The 24,769-nt window shown below is 42.7% G+C and overlaps 1 protein-coding gene across 2 annotated transcripts; it reads right to left on the bottom strand.

Annotated features, from left to right (window-relative positions):
• Nucleotides 1-10,127: 10,127 nt before the first annotated feature.
• Nucleotides 10,128-23,824, bottom strand: LOC135552591 (G-protein coupled receptor 4-like). 2 transcript variants are annotated; one of them, XM_064984304.1, is made up of 3 exons: nt 23,340-23,824; nt 22,633-22,867; nt 10,128-12,188 (listed from the first exon to the last, which is right to left on the bottom strand). In XM_064984304.1, exon 3 carries the CDS (start codon nt 12,157-12,159, stop codon nt 11,155-11,157), a length of 1,005 nt encoding a protein of 334 aa, XP_064840376.1. In that variant the 5' UTR covers nt 12,160-12,188; nt 22,633-22,867; nt 23,340-23,824; the 3' UTR covers nt 10,128-11,154. The 2 variants fall into 2 exon arrangements, with proteins under 2 accessions (XP_064840376.1, XP_064840375.1); XM_064984303.1 differs by lacking the exon at nt 22,633-22,867 and having other exon boundaries at nt 23,340-23,823.
• Between the last annotated feature and the right edge of the window lie 945 nt (nt 23,825-24,769).

Genomic DNA, 24,769 nt, shown 5'->3' with positions numbered 1-24,769 from the left:
AAATGTAATCTGTCACTTTATGATGATATGTTATATGTGTATTAAATATGATGCCCTGATATATGCCTGTATTGATAATGTGTGTTATCATTCCATGTACTGTGTTTGGTCATTTGGATGTAATATCCTAGGCATGTTAGTGCAGTATATTGAGATGTGTGATTTACAACAGTCAGAATGACACCCTCATTAAAATTACAAATGAACAAATAAAGAGGTATGCTTAGATAACCTCCCTCCCCCCCCCCCCCCCCCCCCCATCCTCGGAGAATAATTGGTGCATGACGCACGCCCCTGATCCTGTTTGTTTGCAAATTAAAAAGCCTGTGGAAAAAGCCAGTCTTCTGAAGAAAAACATGACTCCATTCTCTTTTCGCCCATTTCACACGTCACATTTTCACACACACACAGAGACAAACAAAGACAAGCACTTAAATACACACATGCACATCCACCAATAGCGAAATGATGTAGCTATTTCAACCAGTACCAGTGACAAGTGCCACAGGAAGCAGCTCTAAACAAAGGGCAGAGCAGTTAGACGGACCAGTAATGTCATGATGTTAAATGTGTGTGCATGCTAATTGGTTTCATTTATCCTAAATGGCAGCCATGACAGTAATGGGATTAGAAAGCCTGGATATAGGCTGCCTTCCCCAATCCCAGCAGGGCTCAACACACAACAGCAGCAGTTTCAGCCCATGGCCTTATAAGTATATAGTCTATGGATGAACCCTAGAGACCGTTCTCACTTTATCTCCTCTCTCGAGCTGGTGTTGGCTCCTTAGACAAGTCCCTTCTCCGTGTGTGTGTGTGTGTGGCATGTAGGGAGGGATGTAGATGAATATTAGGCTAGTGGCCAATTCTCAAAAAGGGCTTTAGGTTTTTTGAGATACCACTAACCGAGGTAGAACCAAACACAAACATGTTTTTTTCACATCTCTAAATGTCTAACATTTATGAAATGGATGGTGGTGAACAAATATTTTACTGTGAAAGTGGTTAAATTAATAAATATTGTGACACACCACCTAAACTCAAACAGTGCAGAATAATCCCTAGTTGGAAGGAGGGGTTGTGGGCCACATAAACTCATGTAACCCAATTATACAAGCTCTGATATTGCTCAAATTTGAAATACAAGCTGTCAGTTGTCTGCCCTACACACACACACAAACCTGCAAACAAAGAGATACAATAGGCTCAAATATCAACTATGGAATATTTATAATGAATGTAAGCTTGACTTTTTAGTCGCCGAGTGATAGACTACTTTCCAAGTCAAATTTGTTCAGTGCTGTATGGTCCTGCCTGACAAAAATACAAATAGCCGTGGCTATTGTAATCTAATCGGCTCTATGGGAAACAAGTGGGCTGAGACAGTGAGTGAAAACAGTCAGGTCTTTTCAGTCAAAAGGTTCCTCTCGATTTTATACTGAGCAAAAATATAAACGCAACATGCAAAAATGTCTACATTTTCCAGAGTTACAGTTCTATGGATTTCACATGACTGGGAATACAGATATACCTCTGTTGGTCACAGATACCTTTAAGAAAAAGGGTAGGGGCATGGATCAAAAAACCAGTCAGTATCTGTTGTGGACACTTTTTTGCCTCATGCAGCGCGACACATCTCCTTCGCATAGAGTTGATCCGGCTGTTGATATTGGCCTGTGGAATGTTGTCCCACTCCTCTTCAATGGCTGTGCGAAGTTTCTGGACATTGGTGCGAACTGGAACAGAGCATCCCAAACGTGCTCAATTGGTGAAATGGCTGGTGAGTACGCAGGCATGGAAGAACTGGGACATTTTCAGCTTTCAGGAATTGTGTACCGATCCTTGCGATTAATCAGGCTGAAGCATGAGGTGATGGTGGCGGATAAATGGCACGACAATGGGCCTCAGGATCTCGTCATGGTATCTCTGTGCATTCGAATTACCATCAATAAAATGCACTTATGTTCGTTGGCCGTAGCTTATGCCTGCCCATACCATAACCCCATTGCCACCATGGGGCACTCTGTTCACATCGTTGACATCAGCAAACCGCTGGCCCACACAACACCATATATGGTATGCGGTTTTGAGGCCGGTTGGACGTCCTGCGAAGTTCTCTGAAACAACACTTACGGTAGAGAAATGAACATTAAATTCTCTGGCAAAAGCTCTGGTGGACATTCCTGCAGTCAGCATGCTGCAATTGCATGCGCCCTCAAAACTTGAGACATCTGTGGCATTGTGTTGTGTGGCAAAACTGCCCATGTTAGTGTCCATTTGTTGTCCACAGCACAAGGTGCACCTGTGTAATGATCATACTGTTTAATCAGCTTCTTGATATGCCACACCTGTCAGGTGGATCGATTATCAGAAATGCTCACGAACAGAGATGGAAACAAATTTGTGCACAAAATTTGAGAGAAATACGCATCTTGTGTCTATGTCACATTTCTGGGATCTTTTATTTCAGCTCATGAAACATGGGACCAACACATTACATGTTGCCTTTTTATTTTTGGTCAGTATACACTATATATACAAAAGCATGTGGACACCCCTTCAAATTAGTGGATTAAATTATTTCAGCCATACCTGTTGCAGAGATCCCAATGCTCAATGTCAAGTGTTGGCTGAAGTGGTGTAAAGCTCGCCGCCATTGGACTCTGGAGCAGTGGGAACGCGCTGTCTGGAGTGATGAATCACGCTTCACCTTCTGGCAGTTCAACAAATTAATCTGGGTTTGGCAGATGACAAGAGAACGCTACCTGCCCCAATGCATAGAGCCAACTGTAACGTTTGGTTGGCCATGTTTTCATGGTTTGGGCTAGGCCCCTTAGTTCCAGTGAAGGGTTAACCCTAACCCTGACCCCCAATGTCAATGCCATTCTTATTCTCCAAGAACTGTCCTTGATAGGCCCACTCCACCATCAGTCCCCCTCTGGCAGTTAGTAAAGACATAAATGTTGTGTAACTAGACTGCCACACGTCAGGAGGCCATTCAACAGCCAAAATGCCATCTGGGAAGTGCTGGCGTGCATTGCCCTCTCATGTACCTATTTTACTACCATCCATGGCTGGCCAGCCCATTGTGGCACCTGACCTGGACTTGCATGTGAAGAATGATCTCTCATGCTCTGGTGACTCATGCATTGGTCTGGGAAACTGTTCATCCCTATAAAGGACATAATAACATCTAGGCAAACAAGAGGCCCCTTGGCGGATGGTCAAGCAAATGAACACGCTGTATGTGATCGTGTATGGTGGCTGGGGATTGACCGCATCACAGTGGTCTTTGTGCACCATGCGTGATCCTGTTCCACCACCTCTGCCACCCCTGTACCTCCCATGAAAAGCGCAAAGATTTTCTTCAAATGTATACGGTATGTGTGTGGAGATGTGCTTACGTCCCTCATAACCAATGCGTCATAGTCATAGTCTATGATTTACACTCTAAGTAGCCTCTCAGTAACCTGAAGTCACCCTCACAGGTACTGTCACTCTCCTCATCTCCTGCTGGGCCTGCCCCAGACCGTAATTACAGCCGACTACCCGATGTAAATATCGGCCAAATAATCATCCTACCCGACATCCAATTGAATACAGGAATATGTAGGATGTGACCTGCAGGACCACATTCAACATTAACATGTAAATAAACTACAACCGCAGGTCAATTAGGTGTTGGAAATATCTACGGGCAGGTCTGTTTGTGACAGCCCTTTCACAGACAACCAGACAACGAACCATTCCACTACTGCAGTATCGCCAGCGTCAGTCAGGCGGATGGGTCTCATTGGCATGCAAGCTGCGTCTGCCGAGTGCCTGCACCCAACTTTTGTGGAGAAATTGAAACTGATCACCACACAGCCCCCGAGTGCCCTGCCAGTCATACAGGAAGGATACGGCCTTTGTCTCTGTATCTTTCCCAGAATGACCAGTTAGCTGTGCAACCCGGTCAGGACACAGAACTGCAAACACTAATGGCTACTTTGCATCTTCCCCCTTTTGGGACACACTCATGTCCTGGTCACCTCAAAGACTTTGAATAAACCTTTGGGGGGGGGGGGGGGATGTTAGAGCTGTACATATGCGCTGCTAGAGTGGCTGACTGTTGTGGTTGCAGGTTTCCTTCCTGTATATTGGTTACACTGCTTCGTGCTTGTGTCGTGAGAATTGATGAACACATCAAAAAGCTAGTTGGCTTCAGCACGGCAGTGGCACTCATAGTCCTAGTTATACCAAAAGTCGCATGAAAACCTTTCTTTAAAGACAGAATACCGCAATGCAAAAATAAACCAGGGCAATTTATATGCAGGCGGACTTGTTTGAGTGTAATTACGTTGGCCGTACTGGATTCAGAGTAAAATGTTTTTTCACCAAAACAGTCTCTATGGGCATGAATGTTGTACACAATTCCGAAGCAAAAAAAATGCCTCTCATCAGCAAAATGTATATTGACACATGATACCCCCTCCTCTCCCCTGTAACTATTCCCCAGGTCGTTGCTGTAAATGAGAATGTGTTCTCAGTCAACTTCTGTGGTAAAATAACGGATGAATAAAAAATGAATAAAAAAATGGACCATCCAATGGTATTATGGCAGCCATATTGGACATTGGAGAAAAACAAGCTCTTTTCTTTTCATGGGGCATGCCAGTTGAACTCAGCTCAAGAGGCATTTCTAAGTTATATTCTTCAAGAATCAAGGGTATATATAACATGAATTTATAAGTCCACAAATGCATGTACAGTAGCAACTACAGATTGTCTGTGTGTCCATTGGGCCTATGGGTTTTAGTTATTTTTTTAATCAGCACGCGGTCTTCTTAAATTAAACTTGTTTTTGACAGTGTGGAACACAATACCACAGAGGATTAAAGAAGGTAGGAACTCCCTCAAACTTTTATTCCGTAGGCTGGGATCCGCACTATGCAGCTGTTATAAGAGCACATTTTTCAATGATTGGTAGGCTGCCCAAACTAGGTCAGGGGGGCCCCCCCCTGGGTGCACATTTTGGTTTTTGCCCCAGCACTACAGAGCTGCTTCAACTAATCTAAGCTTGATTATGAGTTGGTTATTTGTATCAGATGCATAGTCCCAAAAGGTTTTTTCGGTTGTAAGCAAGAATTAGGAAAATAGAGTTATGGTCCAATTTGCCAAATGGAGGGCGAGGGAGAGCTTTGTGTTTGTTTCTGTGTGTGGAGTAAAGGTGATCTAGAGTTTATTCACCTATAGTTGCACATGTGACATGCTGGTAGAATTAAATCCACCTGCCACTAGGAGTGCCACCTCAAGATGGGTCCTGTGTGGCTCAGTCGGTAGAGCATGGCGCTTGCAACGCCAAGCGTCGTGGGTTCGATTCCCGCTAGGGCCACCCATATGTAAAAGTAGTGGCCCCAGCCGACTTGTAAGTCGCTTTGGACAAAAGCGTCTGCTAAATGGGATATATTATTATTATTATAAGATGAACATTTTCTCGTTTGCTTATGGCCTCGTAGAGCTCGTTGAGCTTGGTCTTAGTGCCAGCATCGGTTTGGGGTGGTAAATAGACAGCTACAACAAACATAGATTACAACCAAAAATGCCCGGGCAAAAACCTGATGTAAAATGTCAAATCAACGTCCATTTTTGGTTGTCAACAAAACTGTCTTTATAGCTAGAATCCTTAGTTGCTACATCCATTTTTGGACTCATACATTAATATTATACCCAATGATTCCTGTAAGTATATAACTTATAAATGCCTCATATTTCTATCTTTAGGGCTGTATTCAATTTGTATCGCCAAAGCATTACGGAAAATCGGTGTTAAAAAGTGACACATGCAGCTTTTACCATGAATGCCATTTCTGCTGCCATGCCTTTGACTTTAAGTGTCAATCCTGTTATTAATTGTCAATCCTGTTATAACGTGTATCTTCAGCGATACGGATTGAATAGAGCCCTTGAAGCAGAAATCTGTGGAAGGGGAAAGAGTGCCACTGTTCACCCCAGCGCCTTTGTTATTGTGTTGTTGATGAAATGAAAAGGAGGCATCCGGCATCACGGTAAAAAATTGGCCGTTTTAATCGCGCTTTGATGTCCACGGGACAAAAGAGTGTGCAATGTTTGAGGCTAAACCTCTTTGTTGTTGTTGTAATATTGAAAACGGCGATGGCAGTTTCACCAACTACAGATCTCGCTTTCAGTTTCCCCGACTGCATACTCCAACCTTGTCAATGTGGGAAACGCTGCAAGTGTTCACCATAACACACAACACTCTGTGTGATCAGTAATAATGGCACATTGATTGGGACTCCAACTGTGAGAGTGGCGTGGCAGGGAATCTGTTAGTTGTCACTGGCGTGTTCATTGTTGCTGCTCCATGTCACATTTGGCAGTAATGGAAGACGTGGCATTGAGATACAATAGACGAGCTTTTAACTTGGATCTGAAGTACTTGTCTTTTGTGATTTCTGTGTTCTATTGTCTACTCCTCTAGAAGCTTAGTGCTTAGTTGTATCTCGCAGGATTGCTGTCGGGGTACAATATACTCATGTTTTAATGGAGCTTGTCATGGATAGTACCAACACACACTGTCTAAGACCATGGTGTCCTTCAGGCACGGGGAGAGCGAAGCTTTTCCACGTTGGTCATTGAAAGCAAATGTCTTGGTGTGCTCTCTTCTTGTAGCATAGCAATACGGTTTCAGTGTTTTACTAGGGTTGCAAAAAGTCCGGATTTCCTGCTTATTTTCACCCGATTCCCGATTGCAACCCTAGTTTTTACACAGATCTGTGTGGAGTGAATGGGACAGCGTGTAGCCTTCCGAGAGCGCTGCAGAGATCCTCCTACGAACATGATAGACGGTGTGTATACACGTGTGTGTGTGTGCAAGCCATAGTTGACATGAAGAGACTTGGACAAGGGTCTTGGAAGTGTCTCCAAGCATACACGGTCACACTAAACATGCATATCAAGGAGAGTATCGTAACTGTTTGTTCCACAGAGTGCCAATCCTTTGCTATTGTTTAGAAACTGCTCATTGGTCAAGTGTTTTCTATACATACAGCCATTTTATGTAGCATGATCATATACAAGCGTCAGCTGGATTAATCTCTCGTGGACAGATGAAACGGCTCAAATCTGTCTGGGCTCATGTAGAATTATGTGAAATACGAGCAGCAGTAGTTCCTGGTTTTCGTCATTGATTTTCTATAACGGTGCAGTGATTTTCAAGCCCGTGTGCGGATGATAAATGGTTTCCGCTAGAGTCCATACACAAAGTCAAAATTGTCATAAAAAAATCATGAAAATAAACATTATCTTTTTTTGGCCATGATGAACACTGGTGAAATTATCAGAAGGGAGGGCTTTGGCCTAAAGTTTCCGTTTTCTAGGGAGGAGACTTCACTTCCTTCCTTTGCAAAAAAGGTCATCACAACTGTTAATGGCATTCCCCCAGAAGTAGAAGAGGACATGACAAACTTTCGCAAGATAATTTTACTTCTGGGTAACCGAGATAAGGTCTGCATCAATGGGGTAAAGCCACATATGCATTTATTTGCATAATTTTACATGTCACGTGTTCAAAACTCCATTCATCTAGGCCATTTGTGCCTGCGTGCGAGAGAGCTGCATTCATTGACTAAAAAATAACATGATATTGCTTCAGTTGATACACAATTTAGCACATTGCTTTCACAAATATTATGCGTCGAAATAAGGGTTTAGGCAATCTAATATTGATCCATAATTTGATGAGAAATATCAAGGACCCTCAGACAGAGGAGATTGGTTTTCACTGAGGGGCTACATTTATAAAGATCCTAGAATGACATGCTGTGTTTGCAAACTGAAACTCACTAATGGATCATACATCGTTTATGAGTTGCTTCCCGGAAGCAGATTCACAAACAGAGCAAGCAGACAACGGAACACACCCGTGGCTTTTTAAGAAATAGGACCGATTTTGCTACCTTGAATTAGTTCTATTTTTGCAGAATGTTCACAGTCTCCAAAACTAACACTGTCTGCATATCTTTCCTTGGCATCATGTCCAACAAAGCTCGGGCACTGAGACAGACCAATAGTGATTCAGTGAAGTAAAGAGAGGAAATTACACTGGAAATTACTTTTTTTTTGCTCTGTGAAAGTACCTTATCTCTAGGAGAGGGGTGTTTCCTTCTGTAAACAGGCTGTCCCCAGCCCTCATGAAACCAATTCAATATGACAGATAAATCTGTGCGTCTCATTTCAAGAGTTTAGTCCCCGTGAGCAGCTCAGAATCAGAGCAAGCATTCACATCAAAGCCTACTGTTCCCACCAGTAAAATGCCAACCACTCAGCCTGCTACCATATCGACGGGCACCATGGGAGCTTTATTGACGAGCCGCATGCTATAATGGGAATCATTCAACACCATTCCACACATAGTCCAACACTGTCCCTCTTTAACTTACTCCACTGTCAGAGCTGAGAAGGTCACAAAAATGATTGCCACTGAGAAGCGATAATTGAACCCTCCGTTTGGTGACAAAGAATGTGGTGGCCCGATTGTGTTCCAAAATCAATGCAGTCTGGACTGTGTCTGGAAGCCGACCGTTCCTGTCAGATTTAGTTAAAGATCTTCTCTTCTCAGCCCTTATCAGCGCTGAGCAGATAGAACAAACTTCACTTCTAATAAATTAGGACCATCTCAGCGTCATTCATGCAAACACTTATATTGGTTTGGAGTAAATTATTTCACTATAAACTTTCCTTCTCACCACTGGTCATTGGATTTGCATCATGAGACCTACTGATATTAGCTTATGACGGCGTTCCTCCGAGGAATCAAGCAGGACTGAAATTACCTTGTTTGGCAGCGATACTCAAATAAACAGTTTGAAAGCAGTGGATGATATCATGCTGCTCATCAATGAGTCGTGAAACACTCAATGCTTCTGATTAGACAGGTTGATTACAAAGGCATTGCAGTATGGTGACTGGTGAGCTCTACGTGGCTTTACTGCTAATCATCCTCAGTTAGTGGAGGAATGTGTATTTTTGTGATGCATCAGAAAAGGAGTCGAGCAGCTGCCAGAAAGAGTGATGTCGGCGTTCCTCTGGGGAAAAAAGGTAATTGTAAGCTCAGAGGCAAGGTTCTGTGGGGGGGATGGCGGGGGTAAAAGAAGGAAGGAAGGAGAAGCAGTCAAAAAAAGTGTCCAAAGTTTCAGCTTCTCCGGGACCAGCAGTGGAATCTTATGTTTAGTTTATCTGACAGATTGATGGATATCAGATGGTAAATGTCTCAATCTTTCCTCACACTTTCTCTACTTTTACCTTCGCTCTCATTCTGTTTCTCCGGTCTACTTTCCCTTCCCCGTCTCTGTCCTTTCCTGTCTTCCCCTACCCCCCCCCTCTCTATTTTCTCTCTCTCTTTTCCAGTATCTCTTTATATCTCTCCCTTCCACCTAGCTCTCTTTGTCCCTCACATTTAAACACCACCTCAAGTCGTCCCTACACACACACAGACGGATTATCAGAGAGAGGCAACCATGTGTGGGGACTCACAACGCAAGCTCCGCAGAAAACGCCCATCCCTTTCTATAACTGCAACAACATAGCCGTTTTAATTATTGGCGTGTGGGGCCATCTGTGTTACCAGCTCGAGAGTATGGACTGCTTGTACGTTTTAATTGCGGCTCCGTTTGCTGTATTTTGTAGTATGTTAGCTGTCAGTGAGGCGGATTGGAGCCGTGCTCTCCGTGAGCCACGGCGTCTCCAGAGTTTTCGGTTCAGCTTTCCTCATCAGCGCCAGAGCGCTCTTATCCAGACCGTAAGGACCATAGGGACCACCACTAGGATGGGAACCATGAGCCCTACAAATACCCTACCCTAGCGCCAACCTGGGGACAGAGAGACAATGTCCCATCCCCACAGCCACATCACACTCCTTTGTTAAAGCGGTGGCCTACAGTGATCTCTCATGTTCAGAACATGAGTTAAAAAAAGATGTACTGACTCAGTTGATGAGGAAGTTAATTATTTTCCAGTACTGTATGTTTGTTCTCTTTTTGTATTTTACCTTGAGGGACTGAGAGAGGAACTGATTGTACCCATAATGGAATTGTACATGTAAACATAAGAAACACATATGCAAATTTGGGTAGCTTCCTTTTTTGTTTATTGGATGAACATTGTCAACATGTCTTCATTGTCCCGTACTGTATTTTCTGGGATTTCAACACCAGCATTGTTTACTACATAGATTTTGTTTAGGATAAATACGAAATTGAACAATGTTCTCATTTGTCGGTCCACAAAGCAGGCAAATTAGAATATAAAGGTTCATTTGTAAACCAAGCGTATATCAATAAAAAACCTCTGGCAGACCTGAAGAGATACAAGGGCCCTTCAAGCGGAACGACCCTGTAACATAAAGCCAGAACAGACAGCCTTTGAAAGGATTTTCCATACCAATGAGGACAGGCATTAAGAGAAAGCTCCAATTAAAAAGAACATGATGCATATGAATGAATATCCATCCTCATCACCAAGCAGGATATTAGAAAAACTACACAAAGGCTGCAGTCCTTTTCTTTGAACATTTTAAGGACAACCTGATTGACTGATTGTCCATGAAAGTGGGTTGATATGAAAGAACATGTTATTGAAGTCCCACAGCCAAACCTGCTGTCCTTTTTTTACAATGTGCACGGAAGGGATTTACTGCAGTAGAGGAAGGGTATAAATACAACAGACACGCTCACAGTTACATGTAATCTGATTACAAAAAAAACTGTAACTGTATTCAATTACGTTACCAGCAAGAATATTGTAATCAGATTACAGATACTTTTGAAAAACTAGATGATTACTTCTTAGATTACTTTTAAATTCAGAAAGGGTGTTGTTTTCTCAATGGTATTCAATTCAGTATTGAAAAAGCATCCGTTTGTTCCACCTGAGCGAGTCAGGGATCACTATGATGACACACCAAATGTGTTTGATGGATCCTTTTCATCTTCTTCTAATGCCTCTTAAAGGGAAAGTAATCCAAAAGTAACAGAAAGAGAGTTTGGGTAATTCAAAGGTTACGTTACTGATTACAATTTTAGACAGGTAACTAGTAACTGTAATTGATTACATTTAGAAAGTAACCTACCCAACCCTGCACACAAACACTGTATGTAATCAGATCATGTTTGTATGTGTCTTCCATGTTACTGCGATGACGGAACTGTCTCTCTCCCTTTGACTCTTTCTATTCCCACAGCAGCACAGTCTCATGTCCTCCCTCACCCCGTTACTGATCAGCACATACAGCACTGGGTCCACCACACTGTTCAGGCTGGACAGGGCCAGCGTGCACGAGAAGGGGAAGTGCATGATCTCCTCAAACTCACAGTACCTCTCTCTGCCCATATAGTAGTAGGCCAGGGAACGGGTCAGCAAGAGGAGATGGTAGGGGGCAAAGCACACAGAGAAGATCCCCATCACCCCGAAGGAGAGCAGCCGTACCTTCCTCTTAACCTGCTCCCCCAGCCCCTTGCTCTGCTTCACCTGGCCCAGGATTCTCCAGTAACAGAGCCCCAGCACCAGCAGGGGCAGCAGGAAGCCGATGCCCACCCGCAGCAGGTTGAACAGGGCCACAGGCTTTGGCATGGGGTAGGTCTCGTAGCAGCGGTCCTGCGTGTCGTCGTGGGCGTCCTGCAGGTTGTCCTTGAACAGCACCAGGCCGTGTGCGGACATGACAGCCACGCACACAACCAGACACAGCACCCAGGCGTAGCGTATGCTGCGGAAGGCCTTGGTCCTCAAGGGGTAGGTGACGGCCAGGCAGCGGTCCACAGAGATGCAGCACAGCAGATAGATGCTAAGGTACATGTTGGAGTAGTAGAAGAAGCCGGCCACGCTGCAGGACAGGCTGCCCAGGCTCCAGTGGTGGTCCTGGTGGTAGTAGTTGATCCAGAGAGGCATGGTGAGGATATAGAGTATGTCAGACAGGGACAGGTTGAGCAGGAATACCCCAAGGACGTTCTGGCTGCGGACCTGCTGGATGATGGGGCCAAGGGTCAAGAGGTTAAAGGCCAAGCCCAGGATAAAGGCCAGGATGTATATGCCCATCAGGAAGTCACTGATAGGGCTTTGAGAGATTGTCACGCAAGTAAAGTTTGTTTTATCCATCTGTTTCTCCATCTTTGTTCAGGTCCAAACTGGAGTAGTTCCTGAAAAGACAAACAAGTACATTTTGTATGTAATTCGTGTAAAATAAAATACAGTTTGAATCGCTTGTGAAGTATGAACCTTGATCAGAAAAGCTTGATTATCACATCTATGCATTTTCCCCCCTTTATTTAATCAGGAAAGTCATATTTAGTCTCTTTTACAAGGCCATGACTCATGAATGAGACAGACTAGTCTCTCTTTCCTTGAACTTCCCGTAGTCTAATTTATCAGAAAGTTACTCACATAGGGCTCTATTCAATCCACGTCGCAGAAGTTCAACTTTACAGCGTGATTGGAAGTTAAGGGGCTCCTGAGTGGTGCAGTGGTCTAAGACACCGAATCTCAGAACAAGAAGCATCACTGCAGTACCTGGTTCAAAATCCAGGCTACATCACAGCCGTCTGATTGGGATGTTATCTAAGCATACCTCTTTACTTGTTCAATATTAATGAGGTTGTCATTCTGACTGTTGTAAATCTCACATCTCAATATACTGCACAGGATATTACATCCAAATTACCAGACACAGTACATGGAATGATAACCCACATCATCAATACAGGCATATATCATGGCATCCTAATTAATAAACAAATAACATATTTTCATTAGGTGACAGATTACATTTAAACAAAGTATTTTTCTACATATCTAAGCATACCTCCTGACTGGTGGTTCTTTTTTTTTAAGAAACAAAACATTATTTTCTGCTTCTTCTCTGCTAAAAATCTGGGTAAACTATAGGAAGGTTTAGCGGAGACCGCATTCAAGGTAAACGCTGCATATATCTGGTCATTTGGAAAATACCTTAAATTTGATATTGCGGAATCTGTAACGCATCAGCTTTATAGATTCAATAGAGCCCAATAAAGTATACTATAGAGACACATAAAAATAAACACACAATACTGTATAACATGTCCATTGAACACAGTTGAACTCATCCCTCAAAAGATGACATCCTCTTACTCACAATCATTTTTAAAAAATCTCAGTATCCAGCTCATCATACTTTTCTCCAACCCCATTTCATTAGCAAAATCATTAATGTGTCAAAAAGACACTTTTGACTATCCACTCTTACACAGTCAAATCTGTAACATACTATTTTAGCTTCGTAATGGGCTCTGGATGAAAAATATGAGTCTACCGTTCAAGATTGGGTCTCTGAGGTTTAGTCTCACGGATATCTAAGCTTGATGCCCTCAATCTCACACAAGTTATCATGGAACCTACCAGGTACAACCCTAAATCAGTAAACACGGGCACCCTCATAGATATCATCCTGACCAACGTGCCCTCTAAATACACCTCTGCTGTCTTCAACCAGGATCTCAGCGATCACTGCCTCATTGCCTGCGTCCGTAATGGGTCCGCGGTCAAACGGCCACCCCTCATCACTGTCAAATGCTCCCTAAACCACTTCAGTGAGCAGGCCTTTCTAATCGACCTGACCCGGGTATCCTGGAAGGATATTGACCTCATTCCGTCAGTAGAGGACGTCTGGTTATTCTTTAAAAGTGCTTTCCTCACCATCTTGAATACGCATGCCCCATTCAAAAAATGTAGAGCAAGGAACATATATAACCCTTGGTTCACTCCAGACCTGACTGCCCTTAACTCGCTAACATGTCAAGAGTGTTTAAGGTGTGTCTTAGTAACATCTTGAGGAAGTTAGAGTTAAGTTTGCAGAGAGTAATATGAGCCCTGCTCGGTTGTAGCGAAGAATAGCTTCGTACTGAGAGTAGCTGCCATTTTATGTCGATTGTGAATGAGCATGTGCGTTGTTTGTATAATGGTTTTTTAGACACTTTATTGCCTGTTGGTTTACTGAGTTAAAGCTTTGTGCTTGACAGTTATATTGAAATTAGTATCTGTTTCAGTGAATTACAGTGTTGTGACTTGAATAAGCCTTGTACCCTAAAGACTATCTATTTCCTGTAGATCTGTTGTTCTGTAAAATGTGTTACTTTTGTAAAATGATTTGCACTAAAAGTGATTATTGAGAAAACAAGACCGTATCACTCTCGTGATTATTTCTCCCCCTTTTCAGGGGCATAACACTGGCCCTTCTTTGGACACCGTTAACAAACCTCCCGACGAGCTTCAATGCCATACAACACTCCTTCTGTGGCCTCCAACTGCTCTTAAATGCATGTCAAACTAAATGCATGCTCTTCAACCAATTGCTGCCCACACCTGCCCACCCATCTAGCATCACTACTCTGGACGGTTCTGACTTAGAATATGTGGACAACTATAAATACCTAGGTGTCTGGTTAGACTGTAAACTGTCCTTTCATACTCACATTAATGATCTCCAATCCAAAATTAAATCTAGAATCAGTTGCCTATTTCGCAACAAAGCATCCTTCACTCATGCTGCCAAACAACAGGTCATGACCAAGATGGCATAGCAGACAGATGTCCTTTTTTCTCGTCTTGTCGTGTCCCGTGTATATACAGTGGGGCAAAAAAGTATTTAGTCAGTCACCAATTGTGCAAGTTCTCCCACTTAAAAAGATGAGAGAGGCCTGTAATTTTCATCATAGGTACACTTCAACTATGACAGACAAAATGAGGGGGAAAAATCCAGAAAATCACATTGTAGGATTTTTAATTAATATATTTGCAAATTATGGTGGAAAATAAGTATTTGGTCAATAACAAAAGTTTATCTCAATACTTTGTTATATACCCTTTGTTGGCAATGACAGAGGTCAAACGTTTTCTGTAAGTCTTCACAAGGTTTTCACACACTGTTGCTGGTATTTTGGCCCATTCCTCCATGCAGATCTCCTCTAGAGCAGGGATGTTTTGTTATTGACCAAATACTTATTTTCCACCATAATTTGCAAATAAATTCATTAAAAATACTACAATTTTTTTTCTCATTTTGTCTGTCATAGTTGCCCCACTGTATATATTTACATCTTTCTTCGCATATCTTTTATGTATTTTCTTTTCCAAAAACTCAACTTAAAAACACTCTCCTGCAACCCGCCTCACCAATTTAAAAAAATAAGTATTATTTACCTCAAATCTGAAATCCACAATAGAAGCTAGCCAGAAGCTAACCAGAAGCTAGCCAGTTTACTGGCTAGCGTTAGTATTCAGTTAACCACGGTTTGTGGTCATCAGCTATCCTTTAGCTCGAAAAGCTATCGCCAGTTTTGTACAACGCAACCCAGACCAGAACATACCAGACCTAATTTTCTCTCCATATCCCCGGATTTCAACCGCAAGCTCTGGACATTTACACCTGGATCTCGCAGCTAACTAGCTGCTATCTGTGTGACTATTGGCTTACGTTGATCCCAGAGCAAATATCAATTATTCCGGAGCTAGCCAGCTGAAGAGTTCCATCAGCCACTCCTGGGATACAATCACCTACCCGGACCCGTTTTACTGCCAATGCGGAGCCCCACCGGGCCTTCACGACTGGACTACCAATGTTATCTGCCCGAGGGAGTTATCCAACTGGCCCCTTTGTCGCGACGTTACCTGAACTTCCATCTAATATTTAGCTGTCTTATCAGCTGATATCTGAATAGGTCTATCGGACAATTTTTCTTGGGTCACTTTAACTATATCTATTTTGCCAATTGGATTGATTCCCTCTACCACACGGAACCCCACTAATCTACAGACGGAAATGCACAAGGTGGCAAGAAACAGACCTCCTTCCTATGCTAGCTTGTTACCGATGGCCCGGCTAGCTGTCTGAATCGCCGTGACCCCAACCAACCTCACTACTCACTAGACCCTTATGATCACTCAACTAAGCATACCTCTCCTTAATGTCAATATGGCTTGTCCATTGCTGTTCTGGTTAGTGTTTATTGGCTTATTTCACTGTAGAGCCTCTAGCCCTGCTCATTATACCTTATCCAACCTTTCAGTTCCACCACCCACACATGCAATGACATCACCTGGTTTCAATTATGTTTTTAGAGACAATATCTCTCTCATCATCACTCAATACCTAGGTTTACCTCCACTGTATTCACATCCTACCATACCTTTGTCTGTACATTATACCTTGAAGCTATTTTATCGCCCCCAGAAACCTCCTTTTACTCTCTGTTCCGGACGTTCTAGACGACCAATTCTCATAGCTTTTAGCCGTACCCTTATCCTACTCCTCCTCTGTTCCTCTGGTGATGTCGAGGTGAATCCAGGCACTGCAGTGCCTAGCTCCACTCCTATTCCCCAGGCGCTCTCTTTTGATGACTTTTGTAACCGTAATAAACTTGGTTTCATGCATGTTAACATTAGAAACCTCCTCTCTAAGTTTGTTTTTTTCACTGCTTTAGAAAACTCTGCCAACCCGGATGTTCGAGCCATGTCTGAATCCTGGCTTAGGAAGACCACCAAAAATTCTGAAATCTGCGCTCCAGCAGGTATATCTCTCTGGTCACCGCCAAAACCAATTCTTCCTTTGGCCGCCTCTCCTTCCAGTTCTCTGCTGCCAATGACTGGAACGAACTACAAACATCTCAAACTGGAAACACTTATCTCCCTCACTAGCTTTAAGCCCCAGCTGTCAGAGCAGCTCACAGATTACTGCACCTGTACATAGCCCATCTATAATTTAGCCCAAACAACTTCCTCTCCCCCTACTGTATTTATTTATTTTTCTCCTTTGAACCCCATTATTTCTCTCTCTACCTTGCCCATTATTCCACAGCAAATCTACCAGTCCAGTGTTTTACTTGCTATATTGTATTTACTTCGCCACCATGGCCTTTTTTTGCCTTTACCTCCCTTATTCCACCTCATTTGCTCACATTGTATATAGACTTATTTTTCTACTGTATTATTGACTGTATGTTTGTTTTACTCCATGTGTAACTCTGTGTTGTTGTATCTGTCAAACTGCTTTGCTTTATCTTGGCCAGGTTGCAATTGTAAATGAGAACTTGTTCTCAACTTGCCTACCTGGTTAAATAAAGGTGAAATAAAAATACATTTTAAAAAATACCCTCGTAAAACTGACTATCCTGGTGATCCTTGACTTCGGCGTCATTTACAAAATAGCCTCCAACCCTCTACTTAGCAAATTGGATGCAGTCTATCACAGTGCCATCCATTTTGTCACCAAAGCCACATATTCTACCCACCACTGCGACCTGTATGCTCTTGTTTGCTGGCCCTCGCTTCATATTCGTCACCAAACCCACTGGCTCCAGGTCATCTATAAGTCTTTGCTAGGTAAAGCCCTGCCTTATCTCAGCTCACTGGTCACCATAGCAGCACCCACCCATAGCAGACACTCCAGAAGGTATATTTCACTGGTCACCCCCAAAGCCAACTCCTACTTTGGCTGCCTTTCCTTCCAGTTCTCTGCTGCCAATGACTGGAACAAATTGCAAAAATCACTGAAGCTGGAGATTCATATCTCCCTCACTAACTTTAAGCATCAGCTGTCAGAGCAGATCATTGCACCTGTACATAGCCCATCTGTAAATAGCCAACCCAACTACCTCATCCCCATATTGTTATTTTACATTCTTTTGCTCCTTTGCACCCCAGTATCTGTACTTGCACATTCTTAATGGCTAAACTGTAATTATTTCGCCACTATGGCCTATTTATTGCCTTACCTCCCTAATCTTACTTCATTTGCACACACTGTATATACAGTGCCTTGCGAAAGTATTCGGCCCCCTTGAACTTTGCGACCTTTTGCCACATTTCAGGCTTCAAAACATAAAGATATAAAACTGTATTTTTTTGTGAACAAGTGGGACACAATCATGAAGTGGAACGACATTTATTGGATATTTCAAACTTTTTTAACAAATCAAAAACTGAAAAATTGGGCGTGACAAATTTTCAGCCCCTTTTCTTTCAGTGCAGCAAACTCTCTCCAGAAGTTCAGTGAGGATCTCTGAATGATCCAATGTTGACCTAAATGACTAATGATGATAAATACAGTCCACCTGTGTGTAATCAAGTCTCCGTATAAATGCACCTGCACTGTGATAGTCTCAGAGGTCCGTTAAAAGTGCAGAGAGCATCATGAAGAACAAGGAACACACCAGGCAGGTCCGAGATACTGTTGTGAAGAAGTTTAAAGCCGGATTTGGATACAAAAAGATTTCCCAAGCTTTAAACATCCCAAGGAGCACTGTGCAAGCGATAATATTGAAATGGAAGGAGTATCAGACCACTGCAAATCTACCAAGACCTGGCCGTCCCTCTAAACTTTCAGCTCATACAAGGAAAAGACTGATCAGAGATGCAGCCAAGAGGCCCATGATCACTCTGGATGAACTGCAGATATCTAAAGCTGAGGTGGGAGACTCTTTCCATAGGACAACAATCAGTCGTATATTGCACAAATCTGGTCTTTATGGAAGAGTGGCAAGAAGAAAGCCATTTCTTAAAGATATCCATAAAAAGTGTTGTTTAAAGTTTGCCACAAGCCACCTGGGAGACACACCAAACATGTGGAAGAAGGTGCTCTGGTCAGATGAAACCAAAATTGAACTTTTTGGCAACAATGCAAAACGTTATGTTTGGCGTAAAAGATGGATGGAGCCAAATACAGGACCATTCTGGAAGAAAACCTGATGGAGTCTGCAAAAGACTGGGACTGAGATTTGTCTTCCAACAAGACAATGATCCAAAACATAAAGCAAAATCTACAATGGAATGGTTCAAAAATAAACATATCCAGGTGTTAGAATGGCCAAGTCAAAATCCAGACATGAATCCAATCGAGAATCTGTGGAAAGAACTGAAAACTGCTGTTCACAAATGCTCTCCATCCAACCTCACTGAGCTCGAGCTGTTTTGCAAGGAGGAATGGGAAAAAATTTCAGTCTCTCGATGTGCAAAACTGATAGAGACATACCCCAAGCGACTTACAGCTGTAATCGCAGCAAAAGGTGGCGCTACAAAGTATTAACTTAAGGGGGCTGAATAATTTTGCACGCCCAATTTTTCAGTTTTTGATTTGTTAAAAAAGTTTGAAATATCCAATAAATGTCGTTCCACTTCATGATTGTGTCCCACTTGTTGTTGATTCTTCACAAAAAAATAGAGTTTTATATCTTTATGTTTGAATCCTGAAATGTGGCAAAGGGTCGCAAAGTTCAAGGGGGCCGAATACTTTCACAAGGCACTGTAGACATGTTTATTCCATGTGTAACTCTGTGTTGTTTGTGTCGCATTGCTTTGCTTTATCTTGGCCAGGCCGCAGTTGTAAATGAGAACTTGTTCTCAACTAGCCTACCTGGTTAAATAAAAGTTAAATAAAAAATTGAAAAAATTAAAAATATCGATTTCAGTGCAACTCGCCAATTCCAAATTGCCTATGAAACTACAGCATCTCCCCACTTTTAACCCTTTCGTGTGAAAAGTTTCACCAATTTCAGGCTTCGTGACTCATCTTTTCTGACCCCCTCGGTTTTTTGATAGCAGTTACTGTCATAGGGTTCAGGACCTTATGATTGGACAAAAATGTGGCATGGAAATATTGGCTCCCACCTCCTAACGGGTTTTTTATGACCTCATGTTAATGCCGCTGTCCAGTAATTGCATCTAAATTTGCCATGGATATTGCTCTGCATGATTTCAAACTGACTGACTATCTGCCACAGCACAGGTTGTGATTAGTGGGAGAGCATTTGCACTTCATTGTGATGTCCGATGTGCCAGAGCCAGACTCTGCGATTGGATTAACTAGATATTTGGAGGCAATAAGACTGACAGCAGGACAGTTCGTAGGTTTAACACTTGTTTAAATCCTGTACTCTAATGTAAGGACGGACATACAGCAGTTCTATAGAGTTCATATGGGTTGTTGTGATGATAGCAGGAAGAAATCTGTCATGCGGCTGTAACTTGGTGATGACATTCGGACTGGTACTACACACTGATAATCAGATCGAAGCTTCTGTCCTAGCTTGCTCATGAAATAGACAGGCAAGTCCGACTGTCACATGAAACCGAGATCATCATTCAAATCTAAATCCCAATTAGACTCTGGGAAACACGGTAGCAATCTGATGGATATCTATATTCCTTTCCACCTACACCAACGTGCATTTAGATTATTAGTAGAACAATCACATAATTACCTTTTCAGGTCTCCGGTGGAGTAATACAAGGTATAATTTATTTTGCTGTTGATTGCACTAAAATGTGTTGATTGGTACTGAGGAGTAGTTTGGTTCGAGCTCATTGGAGAAAGAATTAGTTATGAAAGATAAGACAGGAAATCATTTTTTTTTATGAGGCTGAGTAGATTATGTTCCATCCACCTCCTACTCGGGCTTTGTTGTTGTCAGTGTGCAGAAACAGAAGACTCTTAATGGTATAAGTGGATGATAGGGAGGAAGGTTGATTTCTTATCCAGCAGCACGAATTGATATGCCATTTGGAAGTAGTGCAGAGTGCGTGTGTGTTGTGTGAGCGGGTGCCAGGCAATGTACAGTATGTATGATCTTAATTTGATCCAGTTTGCTAAAGCAGGAAAATATTCCTGCAGCAACAGAAAATGTGACTTATAATGTGGATTTTAATTAATTAATTAATTTTAATTAATACATTTTTCTTGAGGGAAAATCAAGTCTGAAATTTGAAAGTGGAAATTCCAAACGTCTTAAACCTCAAATACACTACAAGTTGAGCATTTCCTGCATTTCCAAAAAGTTATACTGTTACAGGGTGATCAAATTAAGATCCTAAACGCTAGGGGGGAAATGGTGCTCTCTAGAACATAAGAGTTGTTCAGCTGGCCTCATAGGAGGACCCTTTGGAGATCCCTTTTTGGTTCCAGGTAGAACACTTTTAGTTCCAGCTAGAACCACCTTTAAGGGTCTACATGGATCCCGAAGGGGTTCTACCTGGAACCAAAAAGGGTTCTCCTGTTGGATCAGCCAAAGAACCCCTTTGGAAGCCTTTTTTCTAAGAGTGTACACGTGTAAGTATGGGTGTGTTGGTGTGCATTTGTGGTTGTGGGTGTGGGTAGGCCTATGGGTGTAAGTAGCAGTGCATGTGTTACGGAAGTTGGCAGTCTCACTAAATTGGCAGGAAATGTGATGTAAAGGTACTCTACAGTATAGAATTAGTATGTTTATCTAGCCTGATAAAGCACTCAATCCTATTCCCTGGTTTAGTCCTCGTGGTCTTGATCGAAAAAGGTAATTCTATGGGTGATCCACAGATGTGTCATCAATCTAAGCTCTCACCATGTGGATAACTGAGACATAACATGCAAAATAAAAAGAGCTTGCCTGACCAATGGTCCATGAGGTGGGATTAGTCGTTCATTATGTACCCGCTAAGACTGAGCATTGACTATGTGATGTTTCCATTTTTACCACGGTAGTCTAAACCCTCGTGAATAGGGGCAACCTGAGAACTGAATTTTGGTTTGCTGAAAGACTACAGACCTGAAAGACAACTTGTGTAAATCAATAACCAGAACGTTCTGCTAGGCTGGTGTAATCTACAGGGTTTCCCAAACCTGGTCCTGGGCCCCCCCTGGGGGCACGTTTTGTTTTTTTCCCAACCGCCACACAGCTAACTCAAATAACCAACTCATCATCAAGCTTTGATTAGTTGAATCAACTGTGTAGTGCTGGGGGGAAGAAACCCAGAGGTGGCCCCAGGACCAAGTTTGGAAAACCCTGTACTAGAGCACTGACTAGTCAAACCATTTGGCCCGCAGTAATCACTGTGGAATCTAAAAACATCTTCTAGTTTCAGAGACATTGGTGGGATAATCATTGCGTTGTTGAACCTTTTGCCAACAGCTTGAGGTATGACTAACTCTGGTATTCCCCTCGTAGTAACAAGGATCACTAATGTTTCATCGACTCCTAAAATACATTCATATTGCGAACACATAGTGCATGATACTGTGACCGCTGCGTGTGTTTTCTTGATACCTGTGCTATTGTGGTTACCCTTCACTCGAACACAGTTCCATTTCCTCTTTCTTTAGAAAAGAAATGCTCGCAGAATGCCTATCCAAACTTGTACATTCCGGTACATTACTGAAGAACACTGGGGGTCTACTTTCTCAGGCAAGCTTTGGTTATGTCTCAAGTTTGACCTGGAGAATGCACTTCTTTTTTTGTTTTTTAAAGCTATCTGACCTGTCTCATTAATAAAGCATTGTGAATATTAGTGTCGCGGGCAACCCTTCATAAGGAGTCTGCAACTATACATGCTACCTGTCCTTGCGTTCTCTCCTACATGTGTCTCGGTCTGCCACATGTCAGATTTAAACACCGTCATGGATAACTCCCTGAGATTGTGGGTGTACTTTCCTCCTTGTACTGTCCCTATTCTCTCAGCGTCAAATGAACCTTGCTTAGCGCCTAGAAGAGTACATTTGACTGACACGACACATAATAACTACCCACTGAAGCCATCCTTCCTAGCCCTCTAAAGACTTTTCTAATGAGGGTTTCAGTTCATTACATCCATCCTGCAGTATGCTAACGTTCTCTTCACCAAAGACACAGGCGTGGACTCTCAGACGTCCAGTGACAGCGAAAAGTCAGCCCCTCCCAGGTTACCGTCAGCCTTCTGTCCCAAAGGTCCCAAAGCATAACTCGTTTACATCTTGAGAAAAATGTCCTCTTCTTTCTCAAATCAGAAGACTGTTCTCCTCCACAGTTCTCAGAATCCACCCTCTGTTTCGCCCTATAAGCACCTGTGGGAGCAATTAGCATGTCTTCGATCATTGAACCAGTCACTGGCTACATTCCCAGGCCTCTTTAGTCTAATCGTTTAGTAAGGCTGACACTGCTACAGGCTAGTCATCCTTCTTTTTACCACTGTCATCCTGGGGCCAGAGCAACAGGGAAAAGGGCGTGTTGGGGGGGAGGGAGTTCTTTTAGGACCGAATTAAAATTAAACTTGTCGGCGCAATCTTTAGGTAGAATATTTAAAAAGCACGCACCTGCATCTGTGAGGCGATTTGAACTGAGACCTGAAGGACTCACCGATCAACTTGAGAGAATGTCTTATCTTCTAAAAACATACAGTGATACTCTGTGCACTAACTTTTAGTGAATGTCTTAACTCCATCAGAGAGGAAAACGTTGACAAAAGCTTTATCATTCCTTCAGCTACACTTTTAAATCACTTCTGAGTCCTTGAACACCATTTTTAGAAGCCCTCACCTGTCAGTTGTGGGACTTCGCTTGTTGTCGACAACGGTTCTCCACAGTGGGTCAAGAACTTCTGTCTCCTTCCGTAACCCTCATGCACAGGAGAGTTCCATTCAGTCAGCCTGAGGGGAGGCTTCAGAACATTTGAGGTACTGCCAGACCGTGAGAGTCCCACATGGCGACAGGAAGAAAGCTGCGACCACTCCAGTCAGAAGCACTCTGATGAGAGAAGACAACCGACAGGCTGGTGTTTTTCAACCCAGTACACGTCCTCTGTGATGGGGAAATTCCAACCATTAGCAGTCAGTCCACTCACTGAAGTCAAGATGTCAGACAGACAGCCAATGCACGAGAGAGACACGGAGAGAGAATAAGTCAGCCACGAGAGGGGAAGAGGGATGTTTAGGGCAAGAGGGTGGGAGTTTCCTTTCAGAATACACGTGCATCTTAAAAGTAATGACTTTAGGGCGGGGGTGGGAGGGAGGAGACTCAGCTAGAGCCCCCTGTCACACACACTAACTCCCCAGCACCTCCAGATGGATCATTCTTACTGAAACATTCAACTTGACTGGCAGTCAGGCTGACCACAATGGTAGTTTCCTCCACAAGAGACCACAATGAAACTAACAAGAGACAAAAGAGAGCTAACAGAAGCAGCAGATTCTCCAGACATGCAGGCATTGTGAGTCAATAATACAATGGAAGATAACGATCTTTGATATCTGTCTAACGGGCTATTCCTGTGACGTATATGTCCAATACAACACGTCAATCGGACTGAAACCGCCAGTGAAAATGCCGAAATGATTCAACACGGGTCAGGTCGTCCCTAACGTCATCTCTGTACTAGAGGTGAACCACATCTGGGGGGAATCACATGACTTGGACAGCATCTGCCTATTAGTACAGGAGGGAGATATGTGTATCACAGTCTATGTTTATCTGGGAATGGGAAGTGAATATCCTGTATAAACCGGCTCTCCCTACACTCTGTGTAAACATGTATCATTCGGTCTTTGAATTTAGTCTTGTAGTGCTCTCTCAACAATGCCGTTGAGGTTCAATGAGTCGCAGCTGTGGCAAAATGTTTTTTTTTTTTTTTAAATGAACGTCGCCACAGGGAGATGTACAGTACAGGAATGCATGAAGGGACAGTGCATTTGGAAAGTATTCAGACCCCTTCTATTTTCCACATTTTGTTTCATTACAGCCTTATTCTAAAATGTATTAGATGAATTGTTTTGCTCATCAATCTACACATAATTATTGGATTTTTTTTTAACAACGTCCCATAATAATTACAATGCGAAAACAGGTTTTTGGACATTTTTGCAAATGTATAAAAAAATATTTAAAAAAAAACTTATTTACAACCGTTTTGCTATAAGACTCTAAATTGAGATCAGGTGCATCCTGTTTCCATTCATCATCCTTGAGATGTT

This window comes from Oncorhynchus masou, chromosome 13, assembly GCF_036934945.1.
Source record: "Oncorhynchus masou masou isolate Uvic2021 chromosome 13, UVic_Omas_1.1, whole genome shotgun sequence".
In the NCBI taxonomy this organism is placed as follows: Eukaryota; Metazoa; Chordata; class Actinopteri; order Salmoniformes; family Salmonidae; genus Oncorhynchus; species Oncorhynchus masou.
This window is presented reverse-complemented; position numbering and strand designations above follow the sequence as displayed.

What these genes read in the sequence shown, in the direction of transcription:
- LOC135552591 (XM_064984304.1), bottom strand. Translation starts at nt 12,159, where the DNA reads ATGGAGAAACAGATGGATAAAACAAACTTTACTTGCGTGACAATCTCT.